This window comes from Taurulus bubalis, assembly GCF_910589615.1.
Source record: "Taurulus bubalis genome assembly, chromosome: 1".
Taxonomy (NCBI): domain Eukaryota; kingdom Metazoa; phylum Chordata; class Actinopteri; order Perciformes; family Cottidae; genus Taurulus; species Taurulus bubalis.
In genome coordinates this window covers 35,573,920-35,592,116 of record NC_136589.1, presented here as the reverse complement: position 1 = coordinate 35,592,116, position 18,197 = coordinate 35,573,920, and the positions used below count along the sequence as shown (strand labels likewise).

At 47.2% G+C, this 18,197-nt stretch overlaps 1 protein-coding gene across 1 annotated transcript in view; it reads right to left on the bottom strand.

Moving 5' to 3' along the window:
- The window catches only part of phlpp1 (PH domain and leucine rich repeat protein phosphatase 1), a gene marked incomplete at its 5' end in the record, with an annotated part of 40,268 nt that extends 24,251 nt beyond the window's left edge, over positions 1-16,017 (bottom strand). Inside the window, one exon of the mRNA XM_079232120.1 lies at positions 14,442-16,017. Within this exon, the coding sequence (XP_079088246.1) occupies positions 14,442-16,017 (1,576 nt within the window). The remainder of the gene's footprint in view (positions 1-14,441) is intronic.
- Positions 16,018-18,197: the final 2,180 nt, after the last annotated feature.

The following is an 18,197-nucleotide window of genomic DNA, read 5'->3' as shown; positions in this document are numbered from 1 at the left end:
AAAACCAAATAGACAGAATACTCTGACTCTACATAAATAGACAGAATACTCTGACTCTACGTCCTCTTGTGCTGACAAAATAAAAATAGCATCTAATTGTATCAGCATGCATGAGCAGATATTAAAGGATACAGTTTATTACAACCTGGGTGTTTCCCCCCATCAGTTATGATAATGAACGTCATCTGTGTGCGTGCACAAACGGGTCACAGATCAACCGAGGAGGCAGTCCGTTAACTATAATGGAGGATTACAACGAACAGTTTTATAATTCATGTTACCGTTTTCCATCATTTCTCTTCCTAATGAATCTCACTATATCAAATGTGAAATGTATTCACACCGTCATTCCCGTGCCCTGTCGAGCGCCGGGCACATGCGCAGAGGATTCACAGGCAAGGACTCGGGCACATACTGGACAAAATAAAAGAATTGGCCGAATTGGCTCGACCTAGCAGCCACGGCGGCGTGTGAACAAAGGGAGTCTTAAACACTTGAATCGTTCCGTGAAAAAATGTTTTTTAGCTGCGTTTCCTCCCGTATCGGCAAGCTGCTTGTTCGGAACTCTGGGACTCGTACCGTCTAGATTTCTCAGCATTGCCAACATAAAACCACAGGTGTCGCCAAACCAACCAGAAGGGAAGTCTTGAAACTGAACCGAGAGCATCGGAACTTGATAACCCGAATGCTCGTCAAGACTGCTTGTGTTTCTGGCCTTGTCAGACTCAGTTTTAGAGACTCATTATACCGACCAAAATAAGACTGAAATTGTAATGTGCCAGCAGAATCCTCTAACAAGCAAAGCCAGACTCGCGATCCTCAGATTCTTTTGAAGCGAAAGCAAGTAGCGTCTATCTACTGCGGACGAGAAAAACAGCACGCTGTCTGACAATACCTTGCATCACACCGTGATGTGTGACGCTAATATAAACGCTCAGCAGTTATCTTTTTTTATTTATTAAGGTTAACAACTCAGAAAACGCTCTTATGTCTCTCTCATTCCCAGCGAGTGATATTATGCTGGCAGAAAGGTCAGACATATTCTCCGTTCAAAAACCCCTTCAAGTGTTTCAATGCAGCGGCGTTGTCCGGCGTGGATCGAGTATGAGTGATGCACTTGTTTGTCAGTGTGGAGGGCTATACTCCGTGTTGGGAAATAATGAATTACCAGCGGGTCATGAATGCCTGAGAAACGAATGGGAGGCTGAGCTTTCTCACACACAAGAATAAAGCGAGCCTGCACACGTGTGAACTGGGTTACTGCTGTGTGATAGTAAAACTGGCAGGAGAGCCAGTTATGTAATGCCTTTCTGTCTTGCTCTCACACACACACACACACACGCACACAGGTTCTGACCTGCATATTTTAATGTTTAATGAGGGCAGGGAGGGTCTCAGCTGAACTGAAATTTCACATTTTTTCCCTACTCATCTCCCTCCAGCTGTCGTCCACTCTGTTAACTCTCCTCTCTCCTTACTTTCTACTGCTCAGATTATAAAGTTTGAGTGGCGTTATGTGGTTGCGGATAATACAGCCCCTCACTGCTTCATCCACAGCCGCCCCCACACCCATGCCTCTGGCCCCGTCCACATCCCCCCACTATGCCAGCGGTCTCCGCAGTGAGTCCCCGGCACAGCCTGTGCCACCGCGCTCTAGGATACGCAGTCGACAGCTACGGGTCAGTGCAGTCCAGTCACAGGGTGGCACACACACACACACACTCATGAATGATGCAGTGCTCGCCATCAGTCCTACGGCTCTCTCGCTAAACACATGAGGACACATAATCAGGACCGATCACGGGCGATGCATGCGCGACGACACGGAGGGGAGGGCGGCAGTGTGTAGTGAGGACGCAATTAAAGCACAAGGAGGAGCCAATAAACAATGCAAGACAACACTGATGAGATTCTCTGCCCGGATGAGCCTTGAAACATAGTACGAACTGGAGCACGGCCTCCATTATACTGAGCATGACTGACTAATTTTCATGGGCTGTTGCAACTCCTGATTGGTGCACCAAACAATTAGTCGATCAATCGCTTTGCAGATCGACAGAACATTAATAGAGCTTATTCTTCATTGTGAGTTTGTATTTTACGTTCAGGCAGTTTGGGTCGTTTGCAAGAAAAAAAGAAGAATAACGGGAATAATTCATGCAGCAGTGGCCGAAATAATCCCAATTGGTTCCTCCTGGGGATCAAGTTCTAAATTGCTGCCTCCTACACTACCCACGATGCAACATGCTAGCGGTAGGCTTCCTCTTCTCCCTGGTCAATTTCCATATTCATCAAATTCTAAAACCCCAATCTGCTACACTTGTGCAGTAGGCAATATATAAATATTATACATATATCGTGACACAAGACATCGTCTTAGATTTTGAAAACCTTGATATCTTATTATTTTCCTTAACCCGTAATCTTAATATTTGTACAGCCCCAAATCATAAATTTAACCCAGAGGGCTTTGCAATCTGTACAGCACAAGACATCCTCTGTCCCCGGACTCTAGCATCGGAACATGAACAACTTGTATCCACACTACTGATGATTACTTGGGAAAAAATCTCATCGTGTAAATCAGGGGTGCCCACACTTTTTTAGCTCACGAGCTACTTTTAAAATGACCAAGTCAAAAAGATCTACCTACATTAATAATGCTTATATCTATATAAAGCATTATTAATGTATAAATATACAGAGTATACTTTATATTTACAATATTGGCGTACCTTGCATAACAGCATGAACCCTTATGACACAATACAATTTTGTACATTTTTGGTCATTACATTTTACTCTGATGACTTCACTGCATGGAACCAGCAGGGTTGCATAGTCCGGACAGTAGCTGCTGGTAGTCAGCGTCAGGCAGACCAAATGGTCATCAGTCATGGTGGAACGGTGTTTGGACTTAATCTTTTTCATGTGGGAAAAGGCTGACTCTAGGGCTGCAACTAACGATTATTTTCATAAACGACTAATCTATCGACTATTTTTTCCGATTAATCGACTAATCTAATGACTATTTCCCATAGCAAATTAAGAATAGTAACTCAAAATGTTGGAATTTGAACTTCAAATGTATTTGAGTAACAAGATCTGGACATCAGAACATCATCATAACAAATAAATTAAATAGTAATACAAATTAAAGTGCAAATATGCTTTAAAAATAAAGAAAAATTACAAATAAAGCTAAAGGTAACTCAACATAGCAATCAAGCCTCTGAAAGTGCAAAATAACTAAAGAATAACTGGGCTGCAAGTGCCATTCAAAGTCCAAAAGTTTAAAAAAATTGTCCATCCTACCCGATAATTAAAGCGCAAGGGTTTAAAAGTAAATCAAAATGACTCATTACAGTCCCACGTCTTGCTGCTCCCTCCTTCAGGGGAACACACAATTTACACATGTTTTAAAAATTGGAATTCAGAAACGTGAGCATATTGACATACTCTTAGTTGGTTGTATTCTGCATGTTTAACAACATGGAGAAACTCCTGTATCTCCGGACAGAGCTCTATAAGCCATCTCACATCAGTGTGCAGCAGGAAGTCAGAGTGGCTGCAGTCCTTCTCCAGATGCGCACAGAACATCAGTCTTTGAAGAGCTCTCGATCGATTAGACGATCTTTGTTGCCACATCCGTGATCTCTTTCATGTTTAGCGTTGTAGCGCATAATGCTTGTTGGTGTATTATGCAGTGGTAATTAAGGAAGTCGGGGAAAACATCTCCCTGTACTTGGCAATACATCCATTCAAGCGGCCAACCATTGCGGGCGCAGCGTCCGTAGTGATTGACATCCCCTTGTCCCATTGACAACCCTGATGACGTCACAAGGGTTATTTTTACCAGAATCCGGAGAGCTCTCTCCAGAAACACTGCAGACCTTCTACAACCGTTTTTCCGCGATGGCCACTACTTCTTGTGACAAAGTCGGTGGAGTGCCCCACCGTTTGACAGTTACAGCCCCTGACTGGGTGAATAGATACCAGCCACCTAAATCTATGCAGAGAACACTCAGTTCCAGCCTCGAAAAATGGGAGGATTCGCTTTCTTTTTACCCGGCCAGATAAAATAGGGAAATTGAATGCATCACCTTAGTTCTGGGGGAAACGGTGATTGGCATATCTCTCGCTATTTCCTGTTGTTTAATATGGAGCCAACTGGCGCAGGAAAGATTCTCAAACACACATTATCTCCTGATTTGGGGCACCGGTTGCTCGTCACTGTGTCACTTCAGCCTCCGCATTCTGTCACTCAGCAGCCGCTAATGGCCTGTATACAGCCTCCCCACCCCCCTCCAGCACTCCATATACAGCCTTGATGAAGTGCGGCTCCTCGTACTGTATGGGAGAGCTTGAAGAGAGCGAGAAAGAGAGGGGAGCGAGGTATTGTCGTCTTAAGCGCCAGTACAATAACTCTTTTCCAGGCACGGGGGATTTAGGCATTCAACCCCCCATGGGAAGTGCATCAGGGGAGGGTGAAATGTGAGCGCCGGGAATGAAAGGAGAGTAGAGCGATAAGAGGAGCAGGCTGACAACACCTCCCTCTGATACGGAAGGCTAAGGAGGGGAGATGAGAACTGTAATTGGTGAAGCCAGGGAAGGTGCGATGTCGCGAAAAAAAGATTAGCGCTGAATGTGGTCACATGTCTAAAGGTCAAAGGTGACAACAATGTGACGTTACATGTTGAATCTGATCACACTTTCTTTCCTGTGTGTTTGTTTCTGTGTGTGTGTGTGTGTGTGTGTTTGTTTCTGTATATATATATGTGTGTGTGTGAAACCATCTGGTATTGTTACACATTACCTTCCAACAATGTGTATTGAATTATTACCACATAAACCCACCACGCAAGTACACACGTGTGTGCGTGCGTTATGAAAGACGGCTTGTCAACTTTTGTTAGCGAGCAGAGGTGACTTCAGCATGTGCTACCAATCACTGAGAAGACACATTCTTGAGTCGAGAAAAGGCAGATGAAAGTAGGCGGCTGCAACATTTTCATAGATTCAGTACAAGAATAGCAGACAGGGTGAATACCAGAGCAGTGCACTGTACTATAATATCATCAGGAGCGTGTGTATGCTGGGAAGTCTATACTGCTGGGCGGTACGGAAACTGTAGCCCGCTTCAGGCTCCTGTCTGAACTTGTTTTGCTCATAAACAAGGATGTGAAAATTAAGTATTTGTGCCTTTTGATATCACAAACGCACCAAAAGCTGACGCACTTCTGTTTCTTTTACATTAACCGGTAAGAGAAATTTTGATCCCAGTCGAACTTGATCTCTGTACAACAGCTCTGTAACAATGTTTGCCAACACACGTGTGGTATAAATATAGGAGCAACGTGTGTGTGTGTGTGTGTGTGTGTGTGTGTGTGTGTGTGTGTGTGTGTGTGTGTGTGTGGTGACAAAAACATAATTTGTATCGCTGATTGGAATAATCCACAGTGAAAGGCAGTCCAACCACTTCAAGTGGTCCCTGACGGTAGACCCAACAGGGCCACACAGATAAGCACATTGTTGTTATTGTTTGTACTTAACCTCTAATGACATTCATTATCAGAGGCTATGAAGGACTCGCAGCTTTAGCTCAACTCTGGCAACGAGCCACCGGGATGTTGCCGGCATCCAAGTTGTTCTGGGAGACTTTTTTTCTATTAAAAAGCTGCCATGTTGTGGCATCCCTTTGATGGTGAAAATAGAAGCAGAGTAATGAGCTGACTCATACGATGGACGAGCACAAGCAATAATAAAAAGGTAAACAGTGGCTGTTGTCGTTTTATAGTCCAGCTATTCCTCCATTCCATAAAGTCTTTTAAAAAAAAAAAGCATCTGATGGGCAGAAGTTGTCTCGAGGGACTCGAGAAGACAGCAGATCCAGAGTCAGTTGTTCTTTAATCCCAGAGTAGGACACAGGCCACAACGTAATCAGACCCCAGATCTGTTGTTAAAGCTACAACCAGTCCAGTTCAGAGCAGGAGAGAGAGAGACTTTCACACGCAAGCAGAGTGTAAGTGGGGTGGAGAGAGAGAGAGAGAATTAAAGGGCCCCTCTCTCCAGATGATGCACAGGGACAGGACGAATGAATGAATGAGATTGCGATGTTGTTGCACATTCCCCATGGCCCCCTCGTGCTCACTTTTCCCTTTTCTTTTGTTTTGTTTAAAATTTAACAAGGTCTGGAACAGTGGAGGGCTGAAGCGGGCATCCGGGGTGTTTTGGCTCAGCTTCATGTCACATGCAGGGGCCATGTGAACACAGTGGCAATGAGAGAGAGAGAGAGAGAGAGAGAGAGAGAGAGAGAGAGAGAGAGAGAGAGAGAGAGAGAGAAGAATAGTGAGAAGAAGAAAAAAGAAAACTAAAGAGGGGAAGTATTTAACCAGAGGAACTGGGAAGCAGTGAGAGCTAGAAAAGAACTGGGTGGTAGCCAAGCGTGAGTTAATAAAACGACTATTTATGAGAGAGACACCACAAGCGAAACAGGAAGTAGACACAGACCGCCTAAAATAAAGAGCACGTGCAAGAGAAGATTAAAAAAATTAAAATGCAAGGAAGGACACGGGGAGGGAAAGTGAGCAGCGAGTCTCTGGGGCAGCAGGTGACAGCTCCACTTTGTCTTCCGGGGCCTTGGTGATTATCAAACAGCATCGCTAACAGCAAGAGACAAGCGCTTTGCCGCGTTAATGATTGAGACCGGCTGCACATGCCGCGATGCCCCTTGTCTGGAGATCTCGTCTGGACCGAGAACTGGTCTTGTAGTTTCACAAATGTCAGCACTTACTGACCTACTTGTTTATTAGGTACATCCGTTTAAATGTAATTAAATCCAATAAAAGAGAGAAAAAAAACAGGAATAAGCTCTGCATGCGTTTATGAAGCTGTGCTACACTTATTTTGCACAACATTTTCAGAAGGTTTCACTACATGTTACTAGGGTTGGGTACCGAGAACGGTACCGGACGTGTGTTCCAACACGTCCGCTCCTACCGGACCGAAAAGCAACGCAGATTTCGGTGCTTCCTTCCGGTGCCTGAGCCGATTTAAATACTTTTTTTTTTATACTACTCTGTAAAGTTGGACGGTATATAGATACTAAAAAGGTAGCGCGGTACCCGCACGCTAAAAACGATTATTAAAATAGCGCGGATCAGAGCACACTCGCTGCTCTGCTCTCTGCCTGCATGCAGAGCGGGGCTCGAGGGGGCGGGGCTTCCAGCGCACACACACAGTGCGCGCACACAGAGATCGCTGCAGACACGAGCACGAGCTTTTGAACGTCCGTCCTCGGTTTGATGCAACAAATCTCTCCAGTTGATAATAATGGTGACGTGTAGTCCAGTAAAGCAGCAGTTTTAGGATCCAACAGTGTCTGAGTTCTGTTGCACACGGTCCCATCAGGCCACCTGATGCTTGTCTGTTCTTTTTTTTTAAATATATTTTTAAATTTTGAAGTTAAAAGGTTTGAAGATGTAGTTTGAAGCGTGTTTTGTATGTACTTATTTATTTATATTTATAGTATACTTTAAACAGTTAATAATATTGTTCAATTTGAAGAAAAAAAATTGCCTTGGCAATAAAAAAGTATCGGTTCAGGCACCGTTTAGGCACCGGTATCGTTTTAAAAGTATCGGTTTAGCACCGGTATCAGAAAAAACCCAAACGATACCCATCCCTACATGTTACAGAGACATACTGTACTTTAAACTTTGCGTCTTCCAAGCAATAAAAGTCACAGAACATGCCGTACCTATTGAACTCTAGATGATGCTGAAAGGGTAGAAAAATGTGGAATTGCAGCGTCTACTACAAGAACAATGTACTGCAGATTTATCTCCAGGATCAAAGTATAGTAACCCCGGTGTTGTACAGCACATAACGGTGCAACGCATCTACATCTGTGGCGTTAGTGTGCTTTCAAAGAGAGTCTATTCCAATGAGGAAGTTCCATTCTTGTGCTTCAGCATTTCAGATGAGAGATGAACTTTAAACTAGGTCATTCCATATCAACAACTCTGCCCCCTTCTATTGGAGCAGAGTCCATAGAAACAAGCTCAGCTCCACCAAAACACACCTTATCTAGCCGTGTCCAGATTGGGGGGAACAGTTTGGTAACGATTGGAATTCCTTCTGTGCAATGATATTTGCAAAACACTCTACATATCTACTTAGCCGTTTGTTTCAGCAGTGCAGGAACCAGATGCTCTAATAAAACAGCTGCCGTACAACCTTAAAAACAGATCATTTTGTAATCATTACTAAATGTGTGTTGAGGAATAAAAGAATTATAATAAATTGGAACGTAATGCAAAATATCTTCTCCGGAGACTGGCTTTATAAAACAAATCAGTGTATTAGAGCAGTGGTATTTAAAAAAATAAATAAATAAATAAATCATCCAGGAATTGACACAGTTCTGTCCTGTACACCAGCAGGCTGTGTGTTCCCTAATCGGAATTTTTTTGGGCCTCTTTAATGCTGAGAGTTGCAGATGTTGTCTGGTATTAGAGTGTGCTGCGGCTGATCAAAGCTGCGGAGAGCGAGCCCCTGCTGGCCTGCCTCTAATCCCCCCCTCCCACCGTGCATGTGGTCGGGGCCGGCACTGCTGCTCAACTCTGGGATAGTGGGCCTTCTCCGTGACCCCACCACTGAAGGAGGGGAGGGGGGGGGACCTTTTTTGCTGCCTTTTGCTCGAGAACACCGCCAACCGGTACCCTCTGAGGTTTCTGGGGCGCATTCGGCAAAGGCAGTTTGACAGACAGCCGAGAGGCCGGGCTGCTCGCACAAGGCAGGCCGCTGCCCTTCCTACCTCCTTTCCCCCATTCCCTAGCTCACAACTTGCCAGCAGGCAGACAGGAGTGACATATCAGCATGACATTGTCCAGCCTAGATTTAGCAGCTAACCACAAAGCAAAGAGAATTTCAATTCCCTCTTTTTTTTTTTTACTTACACAGGGGCACGACTGTATACTGAAGTGTGCACACTCTCACACTGGAAGACAGCGAGAAGGGTGCTTGGACCTGTAAAACAATGACCCACGCTGTTAGTTTTTCCCTTTTACATAATTTTTTTGGGAGAGACAATCATGAGGGTGACCGGTAATTCTCGGAGTAAAAAGCAATAAGCCAGGGAGAGATAAAGAGATATGGGATGATTAATGGAAACTGTCAGATTGCGTGAGGGAGGAGGAGATGCGAGGAACGATAGCGCAAGAGGAGAGGGAGGGGGAATCGATCATGAGAGAAATTGAGAGAGGGAGGAGGATTCGCCGCGGGAGGAGGATGTCAGCCAAGAAGGCAATCTATATTAGACAGAAAACCGTTCCCTTGGCTTCAACCGCTACAAGCTGACACCGCCATCCTCTTCCGCGTCTGCCTCAGCGGACACACACGTGCGACTCCTCGGAGACGGACGCATTCCAGCTCTGCGCTGAGGCCTCCACGTGTAGCTCCCACGTGAAGAAACATGAAATACAATCAAATCAATTCTTTGATTGCTCCCCTTTTTTTTTTTTTTTACACATCCAGTAGTGAATCCGATAAAACCTCAGCGCATGCGGACAACATGCGTATTGGATTGGAGCTCTGGAAGGAGTGAAATCTGATTACACAATTACTTAAAGACTCAGCAATCAGCCATTTCGAAAGACCATTAGCTGTCAGACTTCACCTAAGATAAGGCGACCACACCTCATCTTAGGCAAAGTCCTCCCTGGAGAGTTTGCATACACACCGAGACGCTGTAATACACACAGCAACACATCAATTGAGCAGCAAAATTCATTCAAAAAACAAGCCACGAGGAAAACCCTGTGTTGCTGATGGTGAGACGCACGCGGCAAAATGCGCACAGAACCAAATTGTGAGCGGGAGCGTGGGAGCAATCTGCCGTGCTGACTGTCCAAAGAAGGGAGCGCGGCACAGACGAGACGGATCACGCGTCTTCTTTCTGCTTAACAGCTGCCACGGCCTGCTGGAGAAAGTTGGGAGCTTCATTAAGCCTTTAAACCCCGCAGAGTCCTTTAAGTCGCCACGTCACCAGAGAGGCCTGGAGGTAAGAGTGGAGAGATAGAGTCCCGAGATGAGATTCCTCAAAGCTTTTGGAGTCGCTGAACTATTCATTATCTTCTTAAAACGTTAGGATGCTGTATGCTCACGGAATAAAGACATCCTCTCGGTAGGACACGAGCTGCTGCTATTACTCGTGTCATAGAGATTTCTCTCTGGTTATGAATTGAGTGCTTTTTATTTCATTGTTTCTAATATTGATTGAAACTTCTGTCTGAGGAACCAATTAAAGCCACACATTTATCTCAGACACGACATATACTGCAAATTGACATTCCTATGATGAAATTTGACAATGCTGACATTGCGTTTTTTGTATTTCTTTTTCAACTGACCGTCCTGGGGGTCGACATCTATTAGGTTTTGTGGGAGTTACCATCTCGCAGCTGTACGTCTCCGCCTCAAGTCGCACAATGACATCACTTCCTTGTTTTATCCCATCAGACATTTGTGTGAATTTGTCCTATCATCATATGGATCTTTTTTGTTATTGCCGAAAATGTGTTTTCGTAAGTTGACGGTAACCTTTGGCCTTCAAAATCCAAATCAGTTCATCCTCGAGTCCAGGTGGACGTTGTGCCAAATTTGAAGAAATCCGATCCAGAGAAACTTGAGACGTAGTTTACGAGAATGGGAGGGACGGAGGGACGGAGGGACGGACCGGAAAAATAATTCCTCCAATCACGGCTAGAACAAGAACACATTTAAAAAGGATCTTCACAAACTAAAAAGTCATTTAAAAAGATGCTGCAGAATAGGTGACGACAGAAACGCAGAATCTGTGCAGTGTCAGCCTTAGAGTTGTAGCTCGGTCCTGAAGTAATGAAATAATGTTATTAGTTGAATTTTGATACCAACTCAATAACAGTGAGACAATAGGCATGAAATCACAATTTGTTTTCAGAATTATTGCAGAGAAAACATTATATTAAAAGCAGGCAATAAAAGAAACGTGCGGGACACTGAAAACTACATATTCCCATTACACATTGTGATTTGTGCAATCACAAATCCAACCGAATCATGACCATAAATGTGCGAAGCCATAAAAACGTGTCAGCAGGTACATTTGGCACTCTGGTTTCGTACAGAGCGGCACCATTTATCTGCCACATCCCATTAGACATCTCTGCTTTTATTAGTTCTGCAAGAGCAACTCCTCCTGCCAAGTTCACCTTGCTGGCAGACACTGAAAACAACAAGAGAATTAACCCAAGAATTGTGTGCAGCGTGTTGAAACCGTTATCGACCCCAACTTTGTGCCACAGAAGCTTGAGCTGTAAACCAGAGAGTAGAGCTGAAAAGGAATTAATACCTCGACAGTTTCCAGGCCGGCTGTATGCCAACGGCCATTCACTTCGCTCATAAAGCAGGGCAAAACATACCGCCGCTTTAGATTTACATGGAGCTGCTTTAAAAAAAAAAAAAGTGGGGCTTTCAACTTAAATAGGGTGAGCAGAGAGCTCACAGAAAGCAGAGCTGGAGTGCACGAACAAGAGTGTTTGCAAAGCTGAGTAGGCTAATGAATCTAAATAATTAAGTGTGCTGCTTTGGTTTGGTTAAGGACTCTGGGTCCTCTGCCTCTTGGGAACCCCATGTGCCACTGTGAGTTAGGGTTCAGTATGTCACTTCCTTTTCTTGCAAGTCCACACACACAGACACACACACAGACACACACACCGACACACACACACCCCTCTGGGTAAGGGAACAGCGCCCATGCAGGGGGCGACTTCATTACATGAGGGCCGAGAATCTCCTGTCCGCAGAGCAGACAACCCATTACTGATCGACGCCAACCTGCGCCCTACACGTTTATCTAATGGGCAATTAAAACAAGGCTAAATGTACAGTTAGAAAAACGTGTGCTTATAGCGATGGCATTTTTGGGGGCCTCTCGGCAACAGAATGTATTGATTATATGAGTCTGTATGTTTTATTTACCCTTTCTCCTTGTACTCAAACTCTAATAAAGCTTGCTCAGCATTACAAGAGGGTCCTGTGTGAGCAGCCCTGAAAGGATCACTCGTCAGGCTGCCAAAGAGGACAGCGGCCCTTTGATCTAGGCAGAGTTCTGTAAATGTGTGTGTGCGAGTGTGTGTGTTTGTGTGTCCAGCAGGGCAAAGTGAGTTCTCTCATCTGGCCATATGCAATCAAACCATGACCTGAACCCTTTCAAAGTCAAACCGGGCATCTGCATTGTTTAAAAAGGGTCTGGCACAACGCACCACAGTAACTCTTCGACTTAACCGCCTCTTCCCATCATTCTCCCGCCTCCCCAATCACGCTGAGTGCCGAGCACCTCTTCTGTCAGTCTTATTAAAAGATACGGTACAGTTTACTGGCTGCTCGTGCACTTAATATAGGTATACATATATATAAAATATATGCAAAGAACTCCAATTGAGAGACAGAAAATACAGATTAAGGAATCAGATACTGGACTTCCTGTATCAAAGGGCGCTTTGCACGACAGGCCTGCAGACAAAAAGGCCCTCAGTGTGACTGAGGTCTACAGTTGTGGCAGCTGCGCCTGAGAGTCAGCCAGCAAGTCAGCTGAGACCGGCCCTATCTCGAACCATTCAAAGTCAGCGCAACATGTGTCGGCGCGGTATCCCCCCCCAGTCATCCACTTCCTCCTCAGCAGACGTGCCTGACATTCTAGACGAGCCAGCGTACATTCCTCGCATGCCTCCATCGTGTAAAGGAAAAGGGTAGAGGAGCAGTGCTGTGGTCACAGAGTCAGCTCTGCTTTCTCTTCGCGAGGCATGCAACTGTGCGTGTGCGTTTGTGTGCGAGAACGTGCTCTTCTGTCCCTCTCCATGCGACTGAATGCCAATCAGGCCTTTTGTGTCGGACTGTGGCATGAGTGTTGCGTAGTGTGTGTGCGTGTGGGAGGGGCTGGAGAGAACGCTCAGGTGACCGCAGTTAAGCCGTCTCACATGGGACGTGGCGGGGCATCGGCAGGCGGCTTCTGACCGCCTTTAGCGGCTGCGGCTACCACCGCTGGTTGAGCTCGGCTGACTGCGTGGACTCGTGATAGGGGAGGGATCCGTTTCTCTCCCAAAATGCCCATCCACATGAGCCCCTACGGGCATGCGCTCATACACGGCCCGCCGTGACACGCTATCTAAATGAAATCATTGTACCTTGAAGCGAGGCAGTACTCGGGGAGCACAATAGGTCGCCAAGGCGCACGTGATCGTGAGCAGGAGAACATGCGGCCATCGTCGTCAGTGACCTCTGGTTCAACAGCCTCTCGGGACAGGAAGCCGGAGAGTGTCAATGCCTCTCTTCCCCACACTTCAGACCCAACAAACACTCTCTCCTCAACTGTCCTCACCAGACTCAGTTTCACCAACTCCCTCCCTTCCCTCCTCCTCTATTTCAATTCCCTCAGCGGCGACAGCAGCAGCCAGCGGTGGCGGTGGTGAAGAAAGGGACTTCCTGAGCTTTTGGAGCACGTTAACCCAACTTGGCAGGCATGTTTAGTTGGTGTGACAGTAGCCGCGCTGGCTGCCAACAGGACAGGCCCTGTGCAGCATCTCAATGACCAGAATTCACTTGGTACACAGAGAGGGCTCATGGCGCTCCCAGCCATACCGCCCCCGCCCCTGCTCTCCATCCAACCACAAAGCCATTCAGCTTTTTTTCGTCGGGATGATAATGGGGCAAAAGCCGGAAAAGGCCTCATGTCTGAACACCATAAGTTGTGGCGACGGCTTTGTGGCAATGTCATGCGTGTCCATGGGAGCACGGTGTCTGCTGCTCGCGGGGCTGGCAAGGACAGTCCAGGACGAAGGAAACTATCTGGAGGAAAATGTAAAAAATAAAATGACCCTAGACCTGAAGAATTCAAACGGAAGTCCGAGGCAAGGTCGATCTGGCAAAGCGGCAGCCTTCTGACCGTGACCTCACACTGACCCATACCTGAATGTGGAAAATCATCCCTGTGGAACCACATATATGGTAAACACACTTTTAATAATAACCCACTAAAGTTCTGTCAGACAGCAGCCAAAAAAAGGGCCTCCTGCTGCCCTCAGCTCGCCTGACAGCAATTAAAACGTGTGCCACTAACTGTTCACACCCACCGCTTGGTCACCCTCCTGTGAAAATTACAGAAAAAGAAAATAAACTGTCGCTCTGCTCTATTAGTGCAATGTCACAAAGTACACCTGCACGACTGCACCTGCCAGGTGATACAGGTTGCTACCAGTTATAAAAACGCACAGTGGTCTGCAGTCCAAACTACGTAGTGTGCAAAGAAGAAGAGAGAAGGCCTCGACAAGCCCCAGGGTGAGTAAGAAACCTCATGAGGGGGGGGGGGGGTGCTTCAACCAGGAACAAATCGTATTACTCACCTGCATAGAAGCGTAACAAGGAGCCAATTTCCGTGTTAAGCCCTTCCTCTTGAACTCTCCACGGGTCCTTAAATCCAAGCTTAAAGAGAAAGTCATTCTGGATCTGCAGAGGCCTCTCATCTGGGCTAAGCCTCCTGACAGCCTCGCCATGCATCTGAACATACAGCATGGGGATGGACTCGCAGGGGTCCTCATTGTGGCCTGCTGTCGACCCGGATTTCGCAGCATCTTGGCTATCAGGTGCATTACCTGTAGAACAGGCTCTCGACAATGAGCCGGCGCTGCTGCTGGGTGGCAGGCTGCCCAGACCGTGTGGGCTGAGTCTGCTCTCTGGCCTCACGTTGGTCGTCATGTTGCCGCGCTGTTTGTAGTTGGCGGTGGCGGCAGCGCCGAGCCCATTGGCGTGGCGCTGCGAGATGGGCTCCATGCTGACGTCGAGGTCCAGCTCGTCCGAGGAGCTGCCGTACGTGTCGTGGCCCTCTGTGGCACTGTCGAACGAGGGGCTGAGGACGGACGCGTCCGTGCCCAGGACCATGTCGTCGCTGAGGGAGTCCCGGTGCTCGCTGAGCCGGGCCCCCCCGGAGCTCAGGTCATCAAACGCGCTGCTCTCCACATCCGAGCCGGAGTTCAACCCGTAGCTGTCCAAGCCGTTCCTGTGCTCCGAGTCGTCTCCGTCGGGGGTGTCCATGTTAGAGTTTGAGTTTAAATCGGACAGTGAACAGGCGATGTTGTCCCGCGACTCCGATTCCGGGGTGAAAAGTTTCCCATCTGCGTCCTGTTGCTTTTGCCTCTCATCCGCATCCTCCACGAGCAGCAGCCTCAGCCGGTCACCCGGGTGGCCCCTTAGTTCTGCGGACTCCAGGTGGTTGCGTTTCACACTCGAGTCCTCGTTCACCTTGCGCGGGTTATCGCCGTACTCGTACTTCACATTGCAGTTGCCATTTTGGTCAGTCTTGGGGTTGTCTTTACAAAAAATGCGCACGACCGAGGTCGACTTGCCGCCGAGTTTGCTCAGTCGGAGCGCCACCTCGCCGGCCGTGGTATCCATAGTGCAAAGAACCGGCCGGGGATACGACGGCGTCAGTCTCTCGTGGACGTGCACGGAGCCCCGGTGGAGATCCGCTCTCACCCACTCGCGATCCGCGGACTGCAGCTGCATGTTCTGCCGGTGCTTCAGCAGGGTCTTCCTGTCCAAACTCCGGGTGTGTAAAGACGCAGAGGACGGGGCCGAGTTCATCTTGGCGCCGCAGGCGGCGGTGACAGCGGAGGCGGCGGCGGTGGCCGCAGCTGCGGCGGAGAGGTTCCTCTTCAAGCGCCTCCGTCTCAACAGGAGGGTGCTGGAGTTGCTGGACGAGCCCCGGCCATTAGACGCCACAGCTCGATTTGACGCACTCGCAGAGGCGCACTCGGGGAGGCTGTTCCCGTTCTTCGCCTCGACGCGGGAGGGTGCAGAGTGTCCACCGCCATCATCCGCCGGAGTCCCCCGGGCGACAGACAGTCCGCTGGGCTTCTTCATCAACTTGGTCGCGCCTCCATCCGACGCGCCTTCCTCGGCGACAGCTTGCACGCTTTCCATCGCTGCCAATGAAAAGTCCCCCGACTCGAAATAAATAACGGTGCGCACTTGGTTACACCTCCAGCCTCTACATTTAAAAGCCGTAAAAAGCGTGCCCGTCGCGGTAAATGTCCGCCAACAGGGCGGTGCTGCTGACTTATTCCACTAGTAGTCATTCACTTCTTGGCTTCCTTTCCTCGTCGGAGTCTCCTCCGCTCCCCCCCTTCCCCGTAAAAAATAAATAATAATCAGCATTTCACCGATTACATTTGCTGGGAAAGAGGCTGGGCGCGCGGGGACAGATCAGGGCGGAGACGTGACTGCGCGTCCCATTTGGACCGAAAACACAGCGCTGGAATATGAAATGAACGTCGGCCGACCTCCTACGCAAATACTGGCTGCTATATATTCATGAGGAGGACACAAGATGGGGTCGCTAACAACAACGCGGGGGCTTGTGGGAAATGTATTTCGCCGGAGAGCCGCCGCCGTCGCCGCCGACAGGGAGAGAACCGACGTCACGAATACATTTCCCATGGCGCTTTGCGACCGTTTCGGGCCAGTGAGGCGGGGAACCGACGGGAGGCGTAAACATAGCTCGTATAAAACGTTCGGCGTGAGGCTCCCAGAAGTACTTCCTGCTGTCTGTTGTAGTCGCTGTGGTCGTAGTGTTTGTGTCCACGGGCGACACGGACGCCGGTGGTGAATAAAAACGGGCCGTAGCGACGTCACTCGTCGTGAAGAAGTTACCGCATAAACAGCCGTTACTCACTCAGCTGTCAACTGTTGAACACGAGGGGGAACTTTTGAGCCGTCAGTTATTCGGGGCTCCGTTCAGTTTCTCACAGCGTTTACTTCCCTTTTAATGTAATGACACGAAGCCTCGCTGTCGGTGTGTTTTTATTTCAGACTAGTGGTGACGATGCAAATAACTTCAGCACCATCATCTCCTCTGGACGCCATTTCACAAGGCCGTCACAGCAGGATCATTCTCCCTGCCCCTCATTCTATTGTATTTCTCGCCACCTAGTGGAGCGAACCGCAAAGCTTTTGACCTCAACTCCTTATTTTAGTTTTGTTTGTTTCCTGTTGAGGACGCAACGACCCTGAGCAAAAGCAAGGCCGGTGGTTTGAGGTTTTAAGCTCACCGTTTCTCTCATTTGGTTCTAGCCAAAGGGCTTATGCAACTATAAGACGTGCCAAATCCAGTTTTAATTGCCAAATGTATATGAAGTTTTGCAAATCACGGATGCAATTTAAATTCCGCAGCATTTGCACGTCGACCTCTGTGATTTTTTTTTTTTTTTTGCAGATGTCCTCACTTCATCTTCAAAGTAACATGACTTGCGATAATGAAGAAATTGAACTTATTTAGGGACTGATCTAAAACTAGAAACAAAAAGGCCTGCATTTTCTTTTCTGGCCAATTAAGGATAGGGTCACAGTGGTTCAAGTCTGTCTTGAAACAACACACGTGTACACATGTTACATGCTTTAATCCTTCCTCGTGTTCATGCTGAAAGATCAATAACTAGCACATATGGGCTCCATATCATAGTCTAAAAAAAACAGACTTGGGAAAACTGTAAACCCTTTAAAATATGGCACAATAATGGATGATAAACATCTATTTGTAGTTAGTGTGTGTGTGTGTGTGTGTGTGTGTGTGTGTGTGTGTGTGTGTGTGTGTCACCTGAACACCTGCTATTATCTAAATACAAATTGGATATGAAGTGCAGTGTAATATTACAGGAGAATGAGTACAAATGGGGAATAAAGTACTGAATGTGCAGGGAAAGAAATTGTGAACCGAGCCCAATTGCAAGTAAAAAGTAGTTTTGGCAAATATGTTTCGATGCATCAGTGTTAAAGTGTCTCAAATACTGTTGAGTCCCTCGATGGCAAACCTTTAGGTGAGTAAAACAAAATGTATAAAGATGATAACTCAAAACAATGCAAATGCATTCAGAAATGGGATTTAATTGGCATGATGTATCCTTTACATGTTATTCTGTATTTCAAAAATGACAACAAAAAAAAATATTGGTTCAGTTGCTCCATCAACATGTAAAAGGAAACAGGTTATTGCTGAATTCATGTCCCTTTGATTCCAGCAAAATGGAAAACCTCATGCTCCGCCACGCGGCTCAGGTCGGTTTCCTCGAGCCAAAATGAGAATGGGAGCGTATTGGCGTAATTCA